The 24,941-nt window shown below is 44.3% G+C and overlaps 4 protein-coding genes across 5 annotated transcripts in view; 2 read left to right on the top strand and 2 right to left on the bottom strand.

Moving 5' to 3' along the window:
- Positions 1 to 4,498, top strand: part of LOC115761833 — a 30,533-nt gene extending 26,035 nt beyond the window's left edge. The window contains exons 3-8 of the mRNA XM_030703797.1: positions 2,059 to 2,285; positions 2,384 to 2,607; positions 3,141 to 3,249; positions 3,316 to 3,437; positions 3,508 to 3,782; positions 3,845 to 4,498. Of these exons, the coding sequence (XP_030559657.1) occupies positions 2,059 to 2,285; positions 2,384 to 2,607; positions 3,141 to 3,249; positions 3,316 to 3,437; positions 3,508 to 3,782; positions 3,845 to 4,089 (1,202 nt within the window). The 3' untranslated portion in view covers positions 4,090 to 4,498. The remainder of the gene's footprint in view (positions 1 to 2,058; positions 2,286 to 2,383; positions 2,608 to 3,140; positions 3,250 to 3,315; positions 3,438 to 3,507; positions 3,783 to 3,844) is intronic.
- Positions 4,499 to 4,742: 244 nt separating this feature from the next.
- LOC115758387 (alpha-1,3-mannosyl-glycoprotein 2-beta-N-acetylglucosaminyltransferase) lies at positions 4,743 to 7,829 on the top strand. Its single transcript, XM_030698991.1, has 6 exons — positions 4,743 to 5,777; positions 5,839 to 6,269; positions 6,327 to 6,431; positions 6,492 to 6,582; positions 6,638 to 6,808; positions 6,868 to 7,829. The coding sequence occupies exons 1-6, from the start codon at positions 5,298 to 5,300 to the stop codon at positions 6,979 to 6,981; spliced, it is 1,392 nt and encodes a 463-aa protein (XP_030554851.1). The 5' UTR covers positions 4,743 to 5,297; the 3' UTR covers positions 6,982 to 7,829.
- A 23-nt stretch (positions 7,830 to 7,852) lies between these two features.
- On the bottom strand, positions 7,853 to 10,731 carry LOC115758392 (homeobox protein ceh-19). Of its 2 annotated transcripts, XM_030699017.1 has the most exons (4): positions 10,387 to 10,731; positions 8,677 to 8,822; positions 8,197 to 8,614; positions 8,050 to 8,128 (listed from the first exon to the last, which is right to left on the bottom strand). In XM_030699017.1, the coding sequence occupies exons 1-4, from the start codon at positions 10,658 to 10,660 to the stop codon at positions 8,103 to 8,105; spliced, it is 864 nt and encodes a 287-aa protein (XP_030554877.1). In that variant the 5' UTR covers positions 10,661 to 10,731; the 3' UTR covers positions 8,050 to 8,102. The 2 variants fall into 2 exon arrangements, with proteins under 2 accessions (XP_030554866.1, XP_030554877.1); XM_030699006.1 differs by having other exon boundaries at positions 7,853 to 8,614.
- A 9,022-nt stretch (positions 10,732 to 19,753) lies between these two features.
- Positions 19,754 to 24,139, bottom strand: LOC115763287. The gene has a single exon (XM_030705776.1). The coding sequence runs from the start codon at positions 23,565 to 23,567 to the stop codon at positions 20,922 to 20,924; it is 2,646 nt and encodes an 881-aa protein (XP_030561636.1). The 5' UTR covers positions 23,568 to 24,139; the 3' UTR covers positions 19,754 to 20,921.
- Positions 24,140 to 24,941: the final 802 nt, after the last annotated feature.

Genomic DNA, 24,941 nt, shown 5'->3' with positions numbered 1-24,941 from the left:
TCAATGGACCGTTGTCGTGCCTGGGCGTAATTTGGAACATCATCAGGCACTTAGCCGTATGCCGTATGCCGTATGCTGTATCTCTGTGGCTTTTATTTGTTTTACTACGCCGCGGAAGTACTTAGCTTGGTGGCCAGCTCTGCGGGCTGCTGCTCATTTTGTAATTGTTTTAGGCGCCGCTTGCATTACGCCCACCTTGACGCTGCCGCTTGAATTACCAAGTGGCAACTGTTGAAATGCAGCAGCTGCCGCTTTTTAATTACCTTGCAATTTATATTTCCTAGCTTTTACTGTCGGCCGTTCTCGCTGTCGGGTTTCACTCTCTCGCCTGCTAATTAAAACCAAATTTAAGCGTCTGATTTCTCTCATTAGCGAGCTCGGCAGCATGCCTATTGCAGGCGTGGGTTGTCACAACAATTCCTAGCTGTTCGCCACAAAAGTCTTAAAATGTTTCTTGCCTGTCTGCATATATAAATATTTGCAACTCTCAGCAGTGGAAGACAGCAAAGCAAATCTATTCGACTCGAGGGACATGCGGATCTTAGTCAAAAGGGAATTTCTTAGTTTCACATTGCCACAACAATTTCTAGCTGTTCGACAATTTCTAGCTGTCTTCAAATGTTTCTTTTTATAGCTGCATATATAAATAATCCCAACTCTCAGGAGTGGCAGGTCGAAGACCGAACTTGGCTCTAAGCTCTAATCTCTTCAACTTGCAAAGCTTTTTCTTTCTTTTCGAAATACAATATATTATTAATATTCATAAATAAATATTAATAGCTAAAAATTAATTAAAATTAATAAATGCAGTTTTACGAGCAACTCCAGTAATAAATTCCTTAATACCTTTTTTTGCTATTTTCATATATAATACTCTTCCAGCATTCCTTCCTCTCCAACTCAGCCTCTGCGCTTGTCTCTGCATTTCGTGGACTTACCATGAATTTTGTGGTTAGTTTTTCGGGTACTTTTTGTTTTGTTGTTTTATTGTTTTCTGTTGTTTGCTTTTCTCTGTTGTTTGTTCTGCTTTTGTGCCTGCTTCTGGCTTTGTTTTTTGTTTTTATTACAACTCACATTTAATTGGCGGCATTTCTGTTGAACTCTTTTGGTAATGCATGGCTTGTTGCCGGCATTAGAACGAGATTAAGTACTTTAAGCAAATTATTCAAATTACTTGGCAATGCGCTGCTGATCAGGCTCAAAATGAACGCTCTGCGATCGGGACAGCTAATGGCTCCGCAGCATTTAAGCCGATCATTTGCCGGTCACACACTCCCGGGCCTGCCTACACGTGTTCCGGGCGTAATAAGATTTTGATTACTACTCTCTTGGCTGATGGGGCAGCAGGCAGCAACGGAATTATGCCAAAGCGAATGCCTGACACTCCAGCCGCACAAACTAAACCAAAGCAGTGTGTGAGTGTGCCTCGGACTCGACGCACGGACCAACTGGCAGGCTGACGAACTGAACTGGCTGGACTTGACTTGCCTGACTCTCTGGGCTAATGCCAGGCTTTTGCTTTTTTTTATACATTTTTCTTTTATTTTTTTATTTTTCGTCTTGTGGCTGACCAGACCCGGCGGTGTACATTGCACAAGCGAACACTCTAGACCAGAGTTAACTGCGACTCCGAGATACCCTCTCAAATGTTGTTGTCTGGTGGGGAAACTACATAGCCTGGTCTCAATACGCTCCGGGTGCATTTCTTGTGCTGGGTATTAAAAGCAGCCCTGCAGCTTTATTAAGCGAGGCAATAAAAACGAAAGACTTAGGCAACGAACGCGCTCCACTTCCATAGTAATTATGCGGCAATTGTTTAGTGCTTGCACCGCTCCCGCTCGCAGCCTGCTGCGCTCGTCAATGTCCACACGCTGGACATGGAAAGGCGTTGCTGGCTGAGCATTTGGCTCAGTTTGGCCAGTTTACACCATGGCGACGACATGCTAGCCCAGTTTCAGTCCAAAACCAATGCAGCTGTTGTTGTTGTAGTTGTTTTTGTTTTTGTAGAGCGGCAGCAATTTAATTTCCATTTTGCATTCTTTGACTACTTTGTTGCAGGCGCACACAAGGTACACTGCTCCGAGGATCAGATGCGCGTCGACATTGGCCTGCCAGCGGACACGAGCGCCAGCTCCGCCGATCGTCCGCAGATCTACTTGGAGGGTCTCAAGGGCTATCCGGATGTGCGCTGTCAGCCCGAAATCAATGGCGCTCTTGCCGTCTTTCGTCTATCGCTCAGCGACTTTTACGAGTGCGGCGTGACGCGCATGGTCAACCAGCTAACGGTAGGTGAATCCCCTCCACCCACCTCCATGATAGTTAATAAACCCCCGTCTATCTCTCTCTCTCTCTCTCTGTGTGTACATGCTGTTTGTCACCGCAGGGCAAAAAGGTGTATTACCATAAAATCATCATTGAATCGGCCAGCAGCAAGGAGATTGTCAGCGTCAAATGCATTACCACAAGCGGTCCGGTTTATAATGTCATGATGAATGGCACCAACGCCGGACGGGAGCAGACGCGCGTCGTGCTCCAGGAGCAGCTGCCTGCCCAGCATCATGGCCTGGTCAGACGCGATGTGCTGCCGGCGGGTTTTCAGGAACCAGAGTAAGTTTTCGGTCAGCGGCTTGCGCTGCGCATCTTTTAATTGCCCATCAAAATGCAACGTCCTCAAATTGCATCTATGCATATTTTTATGCGCAATCTATGCAAACTTTATGGCATATTAAATGCCCAGACTCAGACCCAAGCATCGGCAGCGGCACGGACCCAACCCTATGCCAAGGCTGTGTGGTCATAAATCAAACGACTGTCCCACTGGCTGTTCGGGCGGCCATTACCAGCCGGTAATTAGCCGTCAAATCGATGCCCGCGCTAATACCCCCACAGTCAATTTAATTGCCGGGCGTGCCGCCGGACAAACGTACTTAATGATGGGGAGAGGGTATTACAATGTTTGCTTTTGAGTGCATTGTTGATATATGTACGTGCCATGTCCTTCAATTACTTTGTTGAATCCGGCATACATTTAATGGGCGTGCCGCCCCCCCCCCCCCCTCCCCTCCTCCTCCATTCCGACAGCTCTTTTCAAGTGCATTTTTCTTTTATTCTGCTTATGTCATTGTTGGCATCGCCTGCAGCGATCTGGAGATAACCACCTCGTTGACAAAACGTGCACCGGAGCCGCGTCTGTCGATTGGAGTTAGCCAGGATGGCCAGAAGTTTACCAGAGATTTGACGGTCAAGTCGGTAGGTTGGCCTGCCCAAGCACACTTACACTTGTTTATGGCACTAATTTACTCTCATTTCATGCAGGGCACGCCATTGACGATGGAAATCAACCTGGATGAGGACTCGGCGCCGGTTTATGGCTTGGGAGTCAATTATTTGGATGTCACAGACACTCACACCTCCTCCGAGACGCTCATCTTCAAGGGGTGCATACGACCTGACCAATTACCCAACCAGTTTGTGTGTGTTAATCTTTGCTTTTTGTACTCCTTGCAGCTGCACAGTGGATCCTTATCTGTTTGAGAACTTTAACACCGTAGATGGCGATATATTGAGCGCCAAGTTCAAGGCCTTCAAGTTTCCCGATTCCTCGTATGTGCAGTTCCGCGCCACGGTCAATGTCTGCCTGGATAAGTGCCTAGGTACACAGTGCTCCAACAACCAGGTGGGCTATGGCAGGCGCAAGCGTGAGATCAGCGCCGCGAATAAGGTCTATGAGATATCACTGGCCATGTTCCTGCAAGTCAACGACATTGAGGGCGTCAACAAGAGTGAGTTTTTAAGCCAGGCGATTGTTTTGTGTGCCAGCTAATCGGAGACTTCTCCTTCACAGATGAGGTGCTGCAGCTGGAGGAGAAGCTGCGCGAACTGAAGCTGGCCAATCAGCGCCTGGCGCGCAACAGTCGCGGCAACTTTGCGGAACTGAGCCGCAGCATGGAGCAAACGCCCGCCAGCAGCGCTGTGCCCGCCTTTGTGGTGGATGAACGAGAGCTGGGACAGCTCAGCTCGGCTGCGGTCCAACCCGTCGTCTTCAGCCTCTGGGCGCTGGTCGGTGCGTTGTGTTGGCGCCTCATGTAAATAGTCGGACATATGGCAATTGTAAATCTCAAACGAAAGGCGGGCTGGTTGTTAATCAGGTTGGAGCTGCGTGTGTGCAGTGTGTATGGCAATTAAAAAAAATATATGTACTACCTACTACTAATATATATACTTATGTAACTGCCATTTATAAATCGTAAATACAATTAATTTTAATGTGAGTAGTTCTCAGCTGAAGCTCCGACAATGCCAGCCTAAGTGACAAGGAAAAACCACAACAACAACAACAACAACAAACAATAACAACAGCAACAACAAACAAACACAGTGATTCTTATAAACATTTCGATAACATGATAAATTGGTCTTATGCATAAGCACCTACTAGTCTTCTAAGTTTAACTGTTAAGCTAATTTAATTAATGACTAAAACTAAATGAATTAATAAAATTAAACAATCCAATTGAATTGAGTTTGTGTACATTTTCGTTAAAATAAATTATAAATTTTCAAATTACGCTCGCTGCACAACACAGCAGATTTAAAGTTTCTACAGCACCAATTTGAGTTAACATAACTGCTCCAGTGTTGGCTAACATTGAAAAACTGCCAGCTGACTGGGAAAGTGTGACCGACTATCAGCCATCTTAAAATACCACAAGTAAATCACACAACAAACACAGTTTTACAATTAAGAGAAACAGACGACGTGTGCGCTTTTGTTTGGTTTGGGCATTTTAACATATTGCCAAGCTGGCGCATTGCTTTCCACATCAACACGAATCGTCATTAAGTCAGGCGCTGGTGCATAACGCGTGATCCATTTATAAATGTAGCGGCCAAGCAGAGACACCGCCAGCCGCCCTTGCCATTATCACACAACGCCAGCAGTCGATGCTAATGTGGTGCGGCAGCAGCATAAACTTTGCAAAACTGAGCCGCTGCGAGGGCTGCTGTTGTCCAGCGCACCGACGACAGCAAAACCAGCAACAACCCAAGCAACAACAACAACAACAACAAAGCTTCCACTCCCACCGATTAAAACAGCACGCAATACATGAGCGCATCTGGCGCTTCAACGAACACAAACAATTTCAATTTTCACTCAGACGACGAGCCATTCACATCAAACAGATGCTGCACTAGCCCCAGCGAGCTCTGCTGGCGTGAGATATCAAGTGATTACGACGAACACGTGAAAAGTTTGACGCCCCTTCCGCTGCCCAGCTCAGCCCGCACACAGCAATATGCGTTCGCGCAAGGTGCAGGTGATGGTGATTAGCTTCCTCATCATGTGGACGTTCATTACGTATTATATACTACTGCGCAATAGCAATGGCCAACTGGACGCGATGCAACAAAGTCAGAAGATGAAACAAATACTGCCAAAGGCATTAACGGAGCAGTCGAAAAGCTTGAGATTATCACAAACGCTGATTGAATTTCTGAGACTCAAGTACACCGACCCGCAGATGACCACGACTCCAAAAATAACAATTGTCGCTGCTGAAATCTCAAATGAGCTGCTGGAACAGGATCCGAAAGCAACACACGCCACGTCAGTGGCAACATCAGCGCAAATACCGACTAGAACATATCTGGCGAATGGTGAGCCTGTCATACCCATCCTGGTGTTTGCCTGCAATCGCATCTCGGTCGTCAAGTGCCTGGAGAATCTTGTGCAATATCGGCCCAGCATCGAGCAGTTTCCCATAATTGTTTCCCAGGTAAGTGTTGGGCTGCGCAAGCTAAGCGATCAACAACTTACTCAAATCATGATTTCTGTAGGATTGCGGCGATGAGCTGACCAAACAAGCCATTCAATCGTTTGGCAACCAATTAACGCTTATAGAGCAGCCCGATCAGAGCGATATCTCAGTGCTGCCCAAGGAGAAGAAGTTCAAGGGCTACTACAAGATTGCACGACACTATGGCTGGGCGCTGAATACCACCTTCCATGTTGGCTTTGATTATGTGGTAATTGTTGAGGACGATTTGAATGTGGCGCCCGATTTTTTCGAGTATTTTCTGGGCACGCACAAGCTGCTCAAGCAGGATAGGAGTCTTTGGTGTGTTTCGGCTTGGAATGACAATGGCAAGGCGAACGTTATAGACACGGCCCAGCCTGAGCTGCTCTATCGCACCGATTTCTTTCCCGGCCTGGGTTGGATGCTGACCAAGGAGCTGTGGAGCGAGCTGTCTGTCAAATGGCCCAAATCGTAAGCTGCAGTGCAAATAGTTTGAGCAGAATTATAATATGCTACTCCTCTTTGCAGCTTCTGGGATGATTGGATACGGCATCCGGAGCAACGCAAGGATCGCGTTTGCATTAGACCTGAAATCTCACGTACACGCACTTTTGGCAAGATTGGCGTGTCAAAGTAAGTGGTTGAAATACTTATACGTATTAACTATTAATATGCTTCTGCACTTTCTTTTAGCGGTTTGTTTTTCGACAAATATCTGAAGCACATAAAGCTCAGCGAGGACTTTGTACAGTTTAGCAAAATAAATATGAGTTATTTATTAAAAGTGCGTACATCCTGTTGTTTAGTGAAGTTCAACTAACTTATTGTGTATTTCGTAGGAAAATTATGATAACACGTTTTTAAAGCAAGTCTATGTGCTTCCCCTGGTCACCTTTGACGAGCTGCGTCTCAATCTCATTGCCATGGAGGGACCAGTGCGCATGCAGTACAATAATCGTGATCAGTACAAACGCATAACCAGAATGCTTGGGCTCATGGACGATTTTAAGGTGAACATTTCTCACAATTCTTAACATATTGTGTCTAATATTTATTTTATCTTTGACAGAGTGGTGTGCCACGCACCGCTTACCATGGCATCGTTTCGTTCTACTATAATAAGCGACGTGTACATTTAGCGCCTAGTGCTAATTGGAAGGGCTATGACCTGTCATGGAGCTAACATCACAAAACTAGTTACTAGATAGACCCTAAGCTCAGCTCAATGCAACACGTAACGAATCAAAATGAGTGTTTGATAACTTTTTGCAATACCAAAAAATAGGACTAAAAGTTTATTTTTTGTTCATTAAGTAGTTTAGTTAAAATTGTAAATCTAATGTATGTTTCGCAACCAGTGCTAAACCGATCTAAGATGAGACTCCAGTTACTACAACTACGTATATATTTAATTTGTAAAACTTGTGCAACGAGACCGATCCAATTCTATGTTATAGTCAGATCCGTACCCTCCGCCCCATCTCGTAGCACACAGCCAATTGAAATTTGTAACCGAAGCAATAGCAACGACAAGTTGACAGTATTAGATAATATGTATACTATATATAGTCACAGCAGTCGCTGACTTTGTTGCAATGTTATTTCTGTTAATGCTGATTCGCTCTGATTTACTGTACAAATGGGCATTTAGTTGTTAAGTTGAATGAACTCCAACTCCAGATTGAGCTCGAAAGTCTGTAACGGCCGTTAAACATAAGTCTTTGTGATTTTGATTTATCTAATTATAATTCGTGTAATTTGTAACTTGAAAGAGAGCCAACAACCGACCCACAACATGTAACATAGAATAGCCATAGTTAACTCTAAGCATTTCGGGAGACAGGCACACACGTTAAATTCCCCCAGTGAAATACACCCCTCACATCCTACTACTCTGTGTGCCTGCCACTGTCAAATAGTGATAGATACTAACCTACAGACAACATACTCATCACATCTGTATGACTAGTTGTATTTATATGAGCATATTTTTGTGTGTGGCGTATAAACATAGATTATAAAGATAACTAACTAAAAGCTGACTTTTCATTTGATTGATGTGGCTATTCCACAGCGTCCGCATCCTCGTCCAGCTGCTCGCAGTCAATGTCACTGCACTCGGACTCGGATTGCGTGGCGCGTCGGCTGCGTTGCGCCTGCGACAGTCCCTCGTGTCCATAGCCACAGGAGATGGTGCTGGTGGCGACTGGCACGTTTTTGTTCAGCAGAAAATTGGCATTGGCATCACCGAACACACGCTCCAGCTCGGCCAGACCATTGCTGGTGCCCGCATCCGCATCCACTTCAGGCGGCAGCGTAGCATACTTCAGCTGAAGATAAGATTCATTGTGAGCATGTGGCGGTATATAGTCCGCAAAGCTGCTCGGATACGGCTTACAGCGCGGCACATAACTGGCTGGGGAAGTCGCTGTTCCTCCGGTTGGCGGCGGCGGCGGCGGTGGCTTGGCCAATCCGAAAGGCAGCGCAAAGTTAAGCGGTTGTCCACGCGACAGTATGGCATTCCTGGCGCTCTCAATAACGCTGGAGCCGTGCAGAGGCGGCATGCCAGGCGCACTAGCCGGTGGACCGTATGGACGCATGGGCGTCGCGGCGCCGCTGCCATTCAACATGATGGACTGTATGGGCGTGGGACCCGCCGGAGTCTGGCTAAACAGCCAGAGGCGATCGCCCACAACCATGGGACGCGCCATGCCACCCATGCCCAGCTGGGAGTAGTAATGGGAGGCGAGCGTCTCCACGTCCGAGGTGTATTTGCGTTTCCACTTGGTGCGTCGGTTCTGGAACCAGATCTTGATCTACAAATTAAACAAAGTGTTTAAAAAAAAACCAACACTAATTGGAATCTGCTGCTGCTCACCTGTGTCTCGGTAAGCTGAAGCTGCTTGGCTAGCGCCGTGCGCTTGGCCACGGATAGATATTTGCCACGCTCGAACTCCGTTTCCAGCGCCTTGATCTGAGCGGCGGAGAAGGCGGTGCGTGGACGCTTCTTGCGATCGTCGTGCGCTGCAATGCAAACGAAAAGGAATCCCGCATGGTATGTGAATCAGATTTAGACATTAATTGCTATCGACTGCGGCCATTGTCGTGTGCTCTGCCAAACAATTTGCGGCTAATTCGAATTTGCCAATTGCCAATCTACTAATTGGCAGAGGTCGCAGCGCCGAGAGCACCCTGTATGCGAACACTTGACGCTCGATTTTAATTGGCATCATTTCATCTTGATTGTGACCAATGCATCTAATTGGCCATTTGGCAGCACATTTCTGCCGACTTGACCGTAAACAAATTGTCATATAAATTTTCCGATTTTCAGTGACATTTACGTTCGAAAAATGAGATAAGCCAGCCAAGTTGCCCACGGGACAGTTTTCCGTCCCACATTTGCATCATTAGCGGGCGGCCCATTATGTGACGCCCCTCGGGCCAATTTCTGATTATTTGTTTGTGGATCGCGCACATGACAGACGAGATCACTCAGCCAATGCATATTGGTGAATGATGTTTATTTTTTTTATGACTTTTCCAATAATTAATCTTTCTATTTCGCTTAAAAGCTGGCTACTAGGAGAGGTGACTTAACGAATACATTTTTTTTTTTGATTATATGTGAACTATTGGAAGTCTTTTGATTTCTAATTGTGGCATCCTCGTCCGAAGGCCACTCAATTTTCCTTTACCTAATATAATTTTAACTATGCATGATCCTCTTAATAGATATATATGTATCATCTTAATAGATAAAGTTCTATATAAAATGATTGACAATATGTAAACTACATATATACTTGTATAAAATGCTCAGCGAGATAACTAAAATCATAATTTTCTTTGTAATCCTCAACAATATGAAGCCTGACTTTCTAACCTTTTCTTCATTTAATATTATATTGAATATTTGGACGTATTTGTATATAGTCTTGTATCGTTCACAAATTGAAAAGAAAGTTATTGGTTTTGTCTAATTAATGTCTGTACCCCATTTTTCCGGCGCTATTTAACCTAGAGACTTAGCTAGTTATATGTACTTAGGCCCGCCTCAGATTAAGTGTTATGCTATTTTATGGCTACAGGAAATCGAAAAAATCATAAGCTTTCAGAGTTCCGACTAACCGAATATAGAATGAAAGACAAATTGTATATTTAATTAATACTTTTCACTTTTAATGGCATTAGAATTGATTAAAAATCATTGATTTTTCCGATGTGCCATGAACTTTAGTTAAATCGTGTCCAAAGATCGATTAAAACTTAAGATTGCGGCACATCGGAAAAATCAATGAAGGCTAATCAATTTGCCTAGTTGCCTAAGGTATTGTGTTTTCTCAAGATTAAAGCCCAGTTTATCCAGTTCGGAATTTAGACCAAAAGAAGCTGTTAAACTTTGTCGCAATTCTGATGGCATAAAAAGTGAAAAGTATTTATTACTACGACACAATTATCCAGTTGCATTCCATTTAAGAGGAACAACACAAACATTCTACTGCAATAATAAGCCCCCAAAATCTCGGCCAATATCCGTGTGACTAGCTGCATTTTATTCTTTTTGCAGTTGGAATTCTATACGCACCACTGCCATCATCCGAGGCAAGCTCTATATCACTTTTGGCATCGTCCAGGCCGTCCTCCAGGCAGCTGGATGTCGCCGGACTGGACACGCGGGACACATCACAACTGCCACGCCCACTTTCGTTGTGCGCCAACTGGGCTTGATTATCGTGGATCACCTCAAAGCTGGACGCTTTGTCCACATAATTGCTGGGACTGTGTGGCTCGGGCTTGGCTAGAATCTGCTCGATCGAAAAACTGTGCGGATGGCGACGCACCACAGATTGTGCATTCATTTTCACTTGGGAACAGATCGGAACGGATCGGTTCGGATCGGATATTTCGTATGGAGCCGTAGCCGGAATCAGACACAACAGCGCGCGGCGACTTGTTTCGGAAAACTAATTTGAATTCGAGCACGGAACGCATCCTGCGTATTGTAGAACACAGATCTCGCGGGGGCGTGGCCTGTGGCCATATAGCCGACTCTTTCCACTCGCCGGAACTGTGGCAATGCATTGGAAAGAAATGGTCGAGATGCTCGAAGACGTTGCTCTTCACGAAAAAACCACACATATGTTTATTTATATAACATGTGTGAAATTGTCGCAGCCTCTAGGCGCGCGGTGGGCGTGTCCCGTAATGTCTATATGTCTGGGATTTGTTTTGCTCTTTTTTGGTTCTTCTTGTGACGATTAAAAGTCATAATTTTTGGCTAATTGTTTACAAGTATCGCTATTTAATATTTTGATGCCTCGCTAAATATATTTAATAAGTTTGCAAACATATTTCACAAGCTACATGTACTCATATGTGGGTTGTATGTCCCCTTCGGCGGGATAGCCTACAGATGAATGTACTCATAAATTGTGCCTACTTCAATCACGATTTCGATTTCAAGTATTTCAATTTTTGTATGCTCTCTCGTTTCTCTGTTAGTCCTTTTTTGATTTTAATTGTGGATTGAAATTTTAGAACTACTTCCGGACAAACAAACCTACATTCAATATACTTTCGGAAATCTGAAGCTTTGATTATAATAATAGAACGAGAAAGAAGGGCTATCTTAGACAAGCCGAAGAATAAATACTCTTGTATACATTTAGAAATGTTTTTATAATTTTCTGATGGATAATTCCAAAAAAAGAAGATATTTAATGCAGTAGTCTGATTACATATGGGTTGGCAGTAGAAGTATTAAGAGTATTGAAGTTCGTTATAAAAATATAACTGAAGCATATTATAGACTAATGCTTAACTGATTTTCCATGCCTCTGGATAAATGATGTAGTTAAATTGGTGTCTTTACAATAAAAAGATTAGATCCTGAACTAGAAATGTGTGTACTTTATGAGGTCGAAGACTTTTCGTGACAGAATTATGATATACCCTAATGTATGAGAACTCGTATTCCGCCATTGTATGCCTGTATTCTATCCCATTCTATCTATATAAATATTTCTGTTTCTGTTTATTAGCCACCATTTGGCAGGCGCACTTTTCGTGCAATAAACAAATTTGTCGCTTTCCTATGGCTGGGCAGATTTCGAGGAACATGTAAAACGTTCATTAATTCCAAATTATTAACACATAATTCAGGCGAAAGAGACGGCAACAGTGCGAGTGAGAGAGAGAGAGAGGCATCGAGAATTGCCTTAGTCGAGGATAGTTGCTGCAATTGGCTGTTCGCCAATTATACAGGGTGTCTGCTTTGGCAGCAGCCTGTAACATCGCATCGCGATAATGTCTTCATTATTCATGCACAATTTGAGCAAAATATGTGAAAGCACGTTAATTAGTCGGCGCTGCTGCTAAACTATGGAAGTGAGCGACAGAGAAGATGCAAAAGGGGGGGCGAGCGTGGTGGCAGCTGGCAGAGGGTTGACGGGGGGCTAATCGAGGAATGAGCACGGGCTGGGCCCATCTATTTAGCCAGGCCGGCTGTCAGTTTGATTTAATTTAATGAGCATATTGCTTATGAGCCGCATGCCACATGCCGCATGCCGCCACATTCAAATCAAAATGACAACTTAATTTTCATAATTGCGCTTAATGAATATTCGACTATTGCTTGCCATATTTTAAATTCCGCTGCCAGATCCCTGAATATAGCCACTTGGCACTGGCATTCCAAATCAATTACCAATTTGCAGCCAGCCCTATGGGCCAGAAACCGAAACTGGATGCTCCGATATATATATATATATACACTACACTTATCGGATCTGCTTACTTTGGAGCCCGTCGTCGTCCTCCACTGGCATTTAACGTTAAATGGAGCGCAACCGTGTCACAAAAAAACTCATTTAATTAATACGAATGCATGCATCTTCATTATAAATCATCACTTCTCAAGTGTTTGTCAGGCGCACGCAACATAAATCACGGCTCCGTCTTCGTCTCCGTCTCCGACTCCGGCTCTGGCTTCGACACCGACTCCGACTCCGGCTCGCAGTCGCGTGTATCACTCGCCGTTTTTTGTTCGTCCCTTTTTTGTTTTTGTGTGTTTGTCGACTAATGATGCATTCAAGTTAGAAGAAATGCCCCGGACTAAACATCTGTCCGAGGCACTCCCACGCCATTGCTCGTGTATTTGGGTTTCCGATTACGTCAAAGGTGAAGTCCCTGTCCCGCATCTTGTGGCTGGGCGTGCATTGAACTCTTTGACGAAATTTCAGCATGATTCATTTGCTGGGCTGTTTGTTTGCCTTGACGCTAATTTGTGTCAGAAACAAATAGGACTGCAAGACGAGACAACAAGTCGCATTTACTTCTAAATGGGACAAGACTCTTAAAGCATTTCATAATTATATCAATAGAAATTCAATTGAAGTGTTTTATCTTCGTTCTTTGAGCTATTTTTCATCTGCTTAATTATTGATTATTGTTTTTATTTGCCGAGCTGATCTTTCTTTCTACATCCACAAATGCAAAAGACTTGGACCTGACTGACAAACTGAATGATTAAAAAACCTTTCACAAAACAATCTCTAGAATGTTTATTAGTTTTGCCAAGATTTGGCCTGATATTTTGGCTATAACATGACAGGCAGGGTACATATAGATGCCACGCTTGATCAAAAGAGGCTAAGTTGAAGTAAAACTTAATCCCTAGTCAAAGTTTGCATTGAACCAAAAAGCGAGAGCTCACCCGCTCAAATCGAGCAGCAATTTTCAATTCGCATATTTTGTTATATTTAACCTTAATAATTAATAATTTATGGAGTCAATAAACATAATCATGAAATGACAATCAAGGGCGGGACCACTTGCATTTTCAACATTTTTCATTAGGGTGGGGCGACGCAGGGTAATTTTCCTTCCTAAAAATAAGGTGAATACATTTTAATTCAAATTATATCCAATGTTTTCAAACCTGTAATTATAATAATAATTGGACTAACTAGATTTTATATACAAATTGTTGTAATTTATTGCTTGAGCCGTTTTCATTAATTGGAAAATAGTTGGGAAATTCGTTAATTAAAAATCATCAGCGGGTGACCTAAATAAATTAGGTACCTTTTCATCATATAACTTTTAATTAATCTTTTCCCATACTAGAAATATATAAAAATAATATACGTTAATTATTGACCTAAGTAAATGAAGTTCCTTTTCGTCATATAATTTTAAATTAATCTTTTTCCATACTAGCAATATATTAAAATAACAAATGCCAATTATTAGTCTAAGTTAGCAATTGAGTATTCATTCCAATTAAATAAACTTAATATACTTCAATTCTTTCAACTTTAGTTTCAATGGAGCGCTTGCTTACAATTCGATTCCAGTCTCAAATTTCAGCATCCAAAAACTTACCTCATTTGGTTGTTTTCTCATTAGGCGACGGCTGCATTTTATTTCATTCATGAAAAACTGCCCGAAGACATAAACCGCTGCACATATCCACGCCTTATAGGCTGACAGATATAAATAATAATTAAAACCAAAAAAAGAGAGAGAGTAAACGAGAAATATAAGAAGAAGCAATGCATATTAATTTAATGTGCACGCATTTCGTGTGTGGGGAGTTCTGAGAAGCGGAGCGAGCGCATAAAAGGCGTCATTTATGCATGTTTTGTACGCGCAGACAAAACTCATAAATTACAACCAATTATCAAATTAGATATTTACAAAACATGCAGTTTAAATCAACGTTTTTTATGGTCGCCCATAGTGGAGTGGTGGGTGTGGGTGGGTGGGGGCGTGGCATTCAGCTTCCCATTGCGGTAATTGCGTGCGTCTTTTTATAGGATACAAAAACGAAATCAAAGCCCAACTGCAACTGCACTATCAATTTTCAGATAATCACGTGCTGATGGCGGCAATTAAATGTTGCACGTTGCACGTAGCAATTGGAAAAAATTAGCAGACAATGCGCAACTGACAGCGCTGGGCAATTAATTTGGTGTAATTACTCAGTGGACGACAGTTGACAAGACACAACTGGAGCTGGCTGAGAAGCTGATGAGGCAGGCAACAGGGTGTTAGCTAGTGGAAAAATGCCAGCACGCCCCAGTGGAGAGAGTACGCCTCGTGCCTCAGGTTGTAAGTTGATTTCGAGGCGACTCCAGTCGAGTCGAGTTGAGCTGTTCTGTTGCCACCTCAACGCATCGATGAAATTTTGTACGGCATTTTGCTTAATTTTCTTTGACTTTAGCTACAATTGCGCGGCGGCATTTTAATGAGCTGCAACCAAACTTGCCCCTCCTCAAAGTGGCGGCAAATTGCGCCCCAAACAAGGGTTAAGGCGATACCAAACGATGTTGTCTGGGGTCTAGCTGTTGCCTGCTGCTAATTGGCCTGGGACACAGCTCTTGCTGCTGCTCTGTGATATCAAACAGTTTTACGCACAAATTGAAACTGATAATTGTCGCCGGGCCCTGATTTATGGTACTGAGTGATGAGCATATGTTTTAATTAATTTCCAAGAAAGTGTTTTGGCAAATGCCACTTAAGCTGACAGCGCTGTCTTAACCGGGCGAATGTTGCTGTTGCTGTTGCTGTTGCACTTGTTGCATTGAAATGGAGACGCCACACGCTTGCCCCAAATCGCATAATCCGCGTAGCAGCTCATTTTTTGAGCCAACAAAGACATAATTTGATGTTGCTGCTACTCTTTGGAAATTATGATAAATGTCTAAGAAAACATGAGCTGCTGCTGCTGCCCCTAAGACCGTAGCAACAATAACAACAACAACACGCGGGGCACATGTGCACGACATTTTTTAGGCAAGCAACAACCACAACTCATTTGGGAACGTGCGCGTTTGAGGCGCCCCACATCCTCCAACACGGCCGTCGGCATTTGAGTGAGATTAATGCGGTGAGGAAAATCATAAATTAATTAGAAAAGCAAGTTGCTGCCTGGAAAAACTATGCACCTCTCACTCTAACTAACTCGCAATGTCTCTTGTTGCAGCTCACTCGAGGCAGACACTTATTAGTGACATTTAGTGGCAATTTATTGTGGAAAGTGTTGTATACACACACACACACACTCATAACTTACAGGTGTTGTCACAGTAATGCTTAATTAGCTTTTATTATTAGCTACGATGTGGCAACTAAATGCAAAGGCTATCAACTACAAAGCGCACGGCCCAGACCAATTCCCAGTCCGACTCCCCAGTCGTAATCCAAAACAAGTTTCCTCATTCCCGTTCAGCTATTTCCTGTTCCCTTAAATTGTTGTTGTTGTTGTTGCTGTTGTTGTTGCTGCTGCTGCTGTTGGCGCCTATTGCTGGCGTTTAGGCGCAATTAGCGAACGCCTCAGGCGCCAGCTAGTAAATAAAAATGTCTACTGTGGCATGTGTAGGTGACTGTGTCTGGCCCTGGTTCTGGGCCAGGAGCTGTGCCTGAGGTTGGGGTATTGGAGGCATTCCAAATTGTCGTCAGAGTGTCGCGACTGTCGCATCCTGGCGGGCAAAAGGCATGTAGTCCTGTCAAAAGTTCGAAATGGGAATTATGCGTAGACTGAGAGGGTTTTAATGAGGCAGTTTAATTATTGAAGATTGTTAAGGATGGGATTAATCAATCAAATACATGAAGCGCAATGTAAACATATTGAATGAACTGATATAATGGCATATTTCTTTTATGCATTCTATTGCTTATGGAAATTTTTATAACAGAATATTTACTGTGCCTAACAAAAATTATTTTGTGCTTTCCAAGTTAATGTTCGTTGAGCTGTGGACTTGACATTTAATCATTTTTTAAATAAATCGTTGCATACTTCTGTGATGATCCCTAAAACACCGAAGCTCAAGTTGTATTGCATACTTTCGGGCCGCAAGCGGAAGTCGCTAATATATCGCGATACACAAAACTATTGCCTACTTTCGAGCCTCGCAGAATACACCCAAATTTAAATTAACATTTTAATTTAACCAAATTTAAAGTTTCAACAAAACGATGGCTTTCAGATTTTCATTCAACAATTCACATTCAAACAATCTGGTGTCAGAATCCAATGCTTTCTTAATTTCATTTGCGGTCCGCAAGAAAACGGCGAAAATAAACAGGACGACTTGGGTGTCCTCTGGCCAGTTAATAGCTCTGATCCATACGAATTGCTTAGCACAGGACTCTCAGCATAGGCAAAAACACGTCCAAAATTATCTTACTGTTTGTTTATTTTGTAATTTTGTGGACGAATCATGAAAAGACTTGAATGCCAATCGATCGCTGGAAATTTGTTTCATTTTGAGGTTCTTAAAGTTTTTAATTTATTAAGAAAAAGCTCTATCCTGGCTGATCTTAAGAGACACATCTATTGATTGTCACTCAAGGCAATCGGATCATCTAAGTATATATATATTTCGTTGGAATCGTCGCACCAGTCAGTTTTTCTGCTAGAAATACATGATAATATGAATAATAAAATCACAATATATTTAAATAAATAATACGAGCAATAAAATCTTAAAGCATAGTAAAAATCAAAGCCAAGCTCACATATGCTTAAAGTTTGTTTATATTACATAAACCCGATTCGATTAAAAATCATGGCACCCAGAAAAAGATATTCTATTTGAACACACAAATTGGGAAATGACTGTATTATGTTAATAATACACTGAACATCAGTGTAAAATGCGAATTTATTTATTTTATGAGTGTACGATATTTGTGAATTTATTTTTATTTGGCTAGAGAGAGAACGTGTTGAGGTCAGCCCCGACGAGAATTGTTTATGCAATTGAGATTGAAATAAATACAACAAATACGCACAGTGGCTGCAAATAAAACGAACTAAATGTGAATTTTAATGTTGTTTAGCGGAAATTTCTACGCACTTTTCTTTGTTTGCCAACAAGCAGGTAGATGTGGCTCTTAACTATTGTACTTGAAGATAAATGAAAAACCCTCGCACATGACAAGCCAAAACAAAAGGCGCAACCTTTATTCGAGTGCCGGAAGTGAATATATTGCGCATACGCCATGTGAACAGTCGAACAGTCCAATTTCTCATTGCCTGTCGTCGTATGGCTGACTAGCCGAAAGGCCTTCTTCGTATACTTGTTGAATGACGGTCAAGGTTGTTGCCAGCAGCACTTGCCACACGGCACGTTCTACGCACAGCCCGCGGCGATGAGTTTCATTGAATTCGCGAACGTTATGTTGCGCGACATGGCGCAACGCTTTGAGACATTTTTAGCCGCCTCAAGGATAACGCAGTGCGCCAAAAGCGAGACGCATGTCAAGGTTAGCGTCAAGATTCGCCACAAGTGGCAGCAACTCAGCAACCGAACAGCTCAATTTGGTGCCCACGACAGCTAATCACGGGCACAGCTCAATGCACAGCGTATCCAGTCGCGGCCTGGACTGGACTGGACAGGACCGAATCGGGTCGGGTTATGTCATCGACAGACTGAGCAGACCTGTCAGCCAAATGTTCGCTGTTTGTTGGCCCCAGCTCTTATATCGTATAATTTACAATGTTTATAAATAAGGCCTGGAGTGCCTGGCACAATGCGTTTGAGGATGAACCCTGCCTGCATTACATTTAATTAATTTGAGGTTCTGTTCTGATCAGATGCGAACGCAAACCGGTTGCTCATTCAGCTTTCATTTCGCAGCGTTTGCTTTCATTTTCGAAATGTTTTATACCACAATTAGCATAAATTGCGTTGAGCTGCTAAATTTAGTGTCCATACTCAAATGTACTTTAGCCGGAAGTTATATGCCCAATATTGTATCCCACATCGAATAGCGCTGATCTTCAATTAGCTCTCATAATCACCGCCTCAGTCGTGCCTGCCCCAAGCGGCGGCTACACAAATTGCATGTGGGGGTCTCCATCTGGCTGCAGATTAAACCACATTAGAGTTATGCAAGCGGCACGCACAGCTTCCCATAGATACATGGCTTTTATATAGATACGTTCGTAGTAAATTTACCCATGAAGCTGGAGCACAGCTCCTTTGCCCACGCTTTGAGAAATGTGCGACAATTAGTTCAGCGCTAAAAAAACGGGTTTTTAGTTGACTTCGGTTTTTGTTTTTTTTTGCCGCAACTCTTTGGCTTTTTGGAGTGGGCGGCGCAATGCGTGCGCAGCGCAAAAAAAGGCAAAAGATATTGAAATATTTTAATAATAAAGTACAACAAAAAAAAAATAAAAATGAAACATGCGAATACCTTGGAACCACAAAAAAATCGCACACGCACGGCCAACGATTAAGATACCGAGTGCCAGAGTATAAGTACTTCAACTGCAGCTTTAAAAAACAACAGCAACAACCGCAAACAAATACCAATAGCTGGCCAACAATGCTAACGGCCGCTTTATTAACAATTACGAGCGTCTCAGCCGCAGGCTGGCAACGGTCGTGGGGGCAGAGAAGGGGAGGGGGTCGAGATACTTGGACTTGGCGTTGCATGCGTCACGCGTCCACACATTTTACATTTTGCATGGATCGTGTGTCACAATACAAATTTAATATTAAGCTCATAAATGCGCATTTGCGAATCGATAATCAGAGTTTGAAAATTTCAAGCCAAACAATTTCGCTTTCACATAGCACAGCTTGTATCTGTATCTGTAGCTGTAGCTGTACCTTTGATTTGTTGGCCTAGTTACCTTCGAGCCTCAAAACGGTTCTCGAGTGGCTGCGAATATTTGCTTTCAGTTTGGCAATTGCGCAATCTTTCACATAGACCATGAGTCGGCATTATTTGTGGGACATATTTTGAGCAAGGGCCAGCCTTGTAGGTGCCTCTTTCAAGTTCAGCTCTTAAGAAACAATAATAGGAGATGAAAACAATACACAAAAATACTTTGTTTTACAATATACACACATATATATATATATATATATATATATATATATATAGGCAAATTAATATTTTAATATATTTATAGAGTTATGCATATAAAAATAGTTAAGTTAACATTTGATTGGCACCTATTTAAACACATAAATTATCATTTATGTTTGCACAAAAGAAAATTAAAAGCTAAAAATGAAAAATATTTTTATTCTCTCCTGTAATAAACCGTTTTGCTGTTTCCTCGCAAGGACAACCGAGTTTCTTAAGCCTATAACATATATGAATTATTAAACTAGCTAAAATATTGGCAAAAATAAAGAAAAATCAATAGAAAAACAATAAAAAATTGGTTAAAACTAGAAAATGTGGCATTCCTGTTGCTGAACTATAAACTAATTGTAATCTATAAACCTGAGACTCTAAGTAAGTTCCTTAATTCTTGCTGTGTAAAGCGGTCCACTTTTTGCAATCAGAATAAGTATTTTACAGATGCAGCTGTAGAGTTAGTTCACGTTTTAACCACGGACCTTTAGCAGGGATCTTTAGGATCTTCGCCAGTTATTATATAGCATACCTTAACTAAAGTATGTCCTAAACTTGCAACAAAAAAAAAAAAATAAAATAATAATCAAAGTGAATTAAAATTGACTTTCTACATTTACTAACTCCTAACTCTCAAAGTTTTTTTTTCTCAAATTTTCAACTTTATAGTTGTCGTATAATTTCTTCATAATACTTATGCCTAAAATCGTACCTAAAATTATAATATTATTATCATTTAAAAATTGTATTGAACAACTTTCTCATTCTATGAAATCGTCTGTAGTTTTTCATATTAGTGAATTTTTAAAATTTCTGAAATCGAATCTTAAACTATTCACTGGCAGTGCTGCTTCTTCTCCAACATTCCATTAATGTATATAGGGTTTAAGATATCAAAAATAAGTAGCTGCACAGTGGGACAAGTGCAAGAGAAATGCCGCATTTTCTAGTCTCAACCCAGTTGAATTAATTTAGTTAAAACTTATGATATACAAATTCGTTTAGTTCTTTTTGTTGTTGTTTCTAAAACTTTGCTTACGCCCTGTGCTGGGCTAAGGGGCGTGGGCGTTGGCATGGTCGTGGTTCTGGTTGTGGTTCTGGTTGTGGTTCTGGTTCTGGTTGTTGGGCAGGTGGACAGCATCACAGTGTACAGCCATTCATAATTTCACAATAAAAACAAATCGATTAACAAAATGTACCCACTAAAATTAGTTAACAATTCCTTTGGAGCCAGTCCTAGTTGACGGGCGATATGGTCTGGCCAAATTTGCGGGCACGCTGGCCGAAACCCTTGCTGCCATCGGGCCCCATGGGCGTGCGGACCAGACTCTCGGCGGCGCGTTGGGCAAACGAGCCGGAACGGGAGCGCGGCGAGCCATCCAGGAAGCTGCCTGTGCGCGAACGTGGCTGCCCATCATAGTCGCTGCCGGAGCCGCCGCCGTGCTTGTAGTTGCTCAGGAAGCTGCCGGTGCGGGAGCGCGGCGATCCCTCAAAGCCCTCGGAGCCAAAGGAACAGCGGCGATCGTAGCCGGAGTCTGTGGAGATGCGACGCCCGCCAATGTACTGGGCATTGTCGTAGGCCGCCAGCTTGCTGCTCAGCTGCTGGAAATTGTTGGAGTAGCGACGAGGCCACACCTGATACCCACCACCGCCGCCGCCCACCAGCTGATCGGGCTCACGATCACGATCACGATCGCGCTCGCGCTCCACATTGAAGTCGTTGGAGGGGCGACGATAGAAGCCGTTGCCATCGCTGGCATTGGAGAAGCTGCGCTCGAACTGCATGGAGCCATTGGAGTAGCGCCGCTCGCCATTGCCCGGGCAGCTGCCATTGGAGCAGACGGAGCTCTTGCGATACGTCTCCGACTGGCCAAAGTCGGAGACGCGTCTAGAGCACGGGCAGCTCTCCGAGCAGTTGGAATCGCGACGCTGCGGTGCGCCCGTCTCCGAGCAGTTGCTCACGCGACGCGACATGGAGAGACCCGCCGCGTCCGGAGCATAGTTCTGCTCCGAGCAGTTGGACAGCCGACGCTGCAGGCTGCTTACCGGCGCCACAGGCATTGGATTAACATTGCTGCTGCTGTTCGCGGCGACAGCGGAAGGCGGCGTTGAGGGCTCGCCCAAAGCGGCAGCCGTGTTGGCCGAGATGGTAGACGTATTGCTGTAACGCCTGGGCACATAGCCGAAAAAACCCGGCGACTGCGACTGCTGCTCCAGGCCAATGCTGCCACGTGGCTGATAGTGCTGATAACCATGACCATGGCCATGATAGGCAGCTGCCTGGTGGTGATATGCCTGCTGCTGCTGCTGGTGATAGTAGGTCGGCTGGAAGTCGGAGTTGTTGCGCTTCAGCTTAAAGCGCAGGTCATGGAGCGGCTCATGGCTGGGCATGCCGGAGAAGCTGCCGCCACGCGTGCGCTCGCAGTTGGCGTCGTTGTAGTAGCGATAGTTCTCCACCATGCGGGCAACGGGTGCGGCCAGCTGAATGACGGCCGCCTTCTTGCCCGTCTTCTTCTTGGGTGCCACCATCTCGTAGACCTGGAATGGTCCAGCCAGATGCAGTGCATCGCGTGCCGAGGACGATTCCAGATACTCAACCAGCGCGCATTCCTTCTGCTGCAGCTCCGGGTACTTGTTCATAAACTGGCGCACATCCACGGGTATGGCCATGCCCGGTTTGAGTATACGTATCAGGGCAATCTCGCCGCACTTGGAGAACAGATCGGAGACCTTCTCAATGCTCAGCTTGTCTAGCGGCAGATCGCAGGCCACAATGGTGCGCGAGGGCATGGTCTCATCGAAGCTGGGCAACGGCTCCAGACGCCGCACCTTGGTGCCCTGCTCGTTCAGCTCGATCTTGCGCGACTTGCGGCGCACGGCATCGCCGACCACCTTCCACTCGCGGGTCAGCTGGCGCACGCGCTTGAAGCTGGACACCAGCTTGAGGCTGACAAAGCCCTCCTTGTTGCGACGCACGTGCTTGAGCAGAAAGGCATCCTTGAGTATGCTCTCGTTGGAGAAATAAAACTCAACGGCCTCGGCTATTTCCGCGGCCAGCTCATCGCTTGGCACCAGCGCCGGCTCCAGCGTGTCTATCTCATTGGCCAGCTCCACGGGCTGCTCCGCCTGGGTTGTCTGCGGCGGCGGCGGCGGCGCCTGTGGCTCCTCCTCGGCAGGCTTCTTTAGGCTGAGGAACGAGCGATGCACACGGCGCGTTTCCATTACCGGCGAATTAGCTGGCGCCACGGCGGGTGGTGGCGACGCATCCAAACTAAAGTTGGGATGCAAATAGATGTTGTCCATGTGATGCTTGCGAAACTTCTCCAGATTGGCCTCGCTAAGCGGCACGGCTGGTGGCGACGCCTGACCCTCAGTCAGTTCCGGCTCGTTTATGATGTGATTGTCCACGGCCAGCGGCTTGAGCTCATCATCCTCCTCGGACTCCTCAGAGTCGCCTATGGACGAGCCCATGCCCACATCCAGATGTTTGTCATCGCTGGGCGTCGACAGCGTCGACGGAGACATAGGCGGCGCACTTGGGCTGTTTGGTGCATCCTCGGATCCGGAACCAAACTGCGAATCTAGCGATTCCATCTGATGCAGCAGAGCCTGCGCAGAGCGTTTGGCATGGAAACGCAGCAGCTTTGACGGCAGCGAGGAGGACAATGGCACCACAGCCTGTGAGCTGCAGCAAGGCTGCTCCTCCAGCTCCGCCTCCTCCGCCAGCTGGGTTGTTGGCGGCGTCGCGGGCTTCATAACGGGCACCGCTGTCAGTATGGGGCTGGCCACCACGGGGCTGACAACAAAGGTGTGTCCCTGCGGCACCTTCACCTCGTAGCTGCTGGGCCTGCGGCTGGATGCAGCCTGATCCTGTTCGCTCATCTTGGAACGTTGGCTGATGCTCTGAGCACTGGGCACTCCAGCAAAAGCTGCTGAAAAATTTTATTATCGCTCAAAGCTTCAAATTGTATCGGCAGCTATAAATGTATCTGTATCTGTATCTGTATAGGTATCTGTATCTGCCTCTCTGTGTCTATGTATCTCTATCTACCAGCGCTTGAGCTGCCGCCTGCTTTTGTCTGGGGCAAATTTCACTTTCACTTTCAAGTTCAGCTCCAACTGCTGCTGTCTGTGGTGCACTTACATTTGGCAGTCACTGTGTGCATTTACGCTCAGCTTTGGGCGTTCAATGAACGTCAGCTGTTTGTTGTTGTTGTTGCTGGTTGGGTTTATTTTGCGTAATTCTGCAGCCTGCGTTAAACGTGCTTGGAATTCTGACTGAATATGGTTTAAATTTTTTTATAGGTAAGAGGGGCCGGGGGGCGGGGGCGAGTGTTTCGCTGGTTTTTGTTTTCTAGGCCGCGCTTGACACCGACACCATTTGATAGTCGTTAAAAACGGCACCACAACAATTTGTTGTTATTGTTTTTCTTGTTAAATAAATTGTTATAAAATTTCAAATTTACAATTTCGTATGCATTTGGGTTTTTTTTTTTTTCTTTCTGTTGTTGTTGCTGTATTTATAATTTGTTGTTATTCCGTTTGTTCAGTTCAGTTGCCCGTGCGAGTTTCTTAATTATTTCCGTTGTCTTTAGGGTGTTTGCCAGGTATTTGTTGTAGTTGTTGCCGTTTAATATCGATCCGTTTTGTACGCGAGTTCATGCAACGCTGCAACGCGGAGATAGACTGAAATTGCAAATTGATTTGAGGTCGGTTAAATACCCTCTGCTTTCGTTTAATTTTTGTATTTTTCATGTTGTTGCTGCTGTTGTTGTCGCTGTTGCTGTGCTTACAGCGCGACTGCCGGCGGCAGCGACAGCCGCGTCGAGCGGCGTTATTGAGCGGTCCAAGTACGCACGAAACAACCGATAACAACAACACTAACAACACGGAGAGACAGCTGCGCCGACTGCGCAGCCAGCGGCAACAACTTATTGGCAACTGAGCAGCTGAGCAACAGCAGCAGCAGAGCAGCAGCAGAGTAACAGCAGCAACAGCAGCAGCCGCACACGAAACTTGTTGCGTTGGCAACAACAACAACAACAACTACAGCAGCAGCAACAACAAGAGCAGCAACAACAAGAGCAGCAACAACATTCGCTTAGTGCATTTGTCAGCCTGTTGTTGTTATATATATTTATTTTTTGAATTTTATTTCTTATAAATTGTTCTGGCAAGATACAGCTACAGATACAGATACACACATGTGCATACTGCGAGGTGCTTCCGATTTATTTATTTGCAAATTAAATGTTT

Source organism: Drosophila novamexicana, unplaced genomic scaffold (genome assembly GCF_003285875.2).
Source record: "Drosophila novamexicana strain 15010-1031.04,08,12 unplaced genomic scaffold, DnovRS2.1 tig00000008-arrow-pilon, whole genome shotgun sequence".
In the NCBI taxonomy this organism is placed as follows: Eukaryota; Metazoa; Arthropoda; class Insecta; order Diptera; family Drosophilidae; genus Drosophila; species Drosophila novamexicana.
This window is presented reverse-complemented; position numbering and strand designations above follow the sequence as displayed.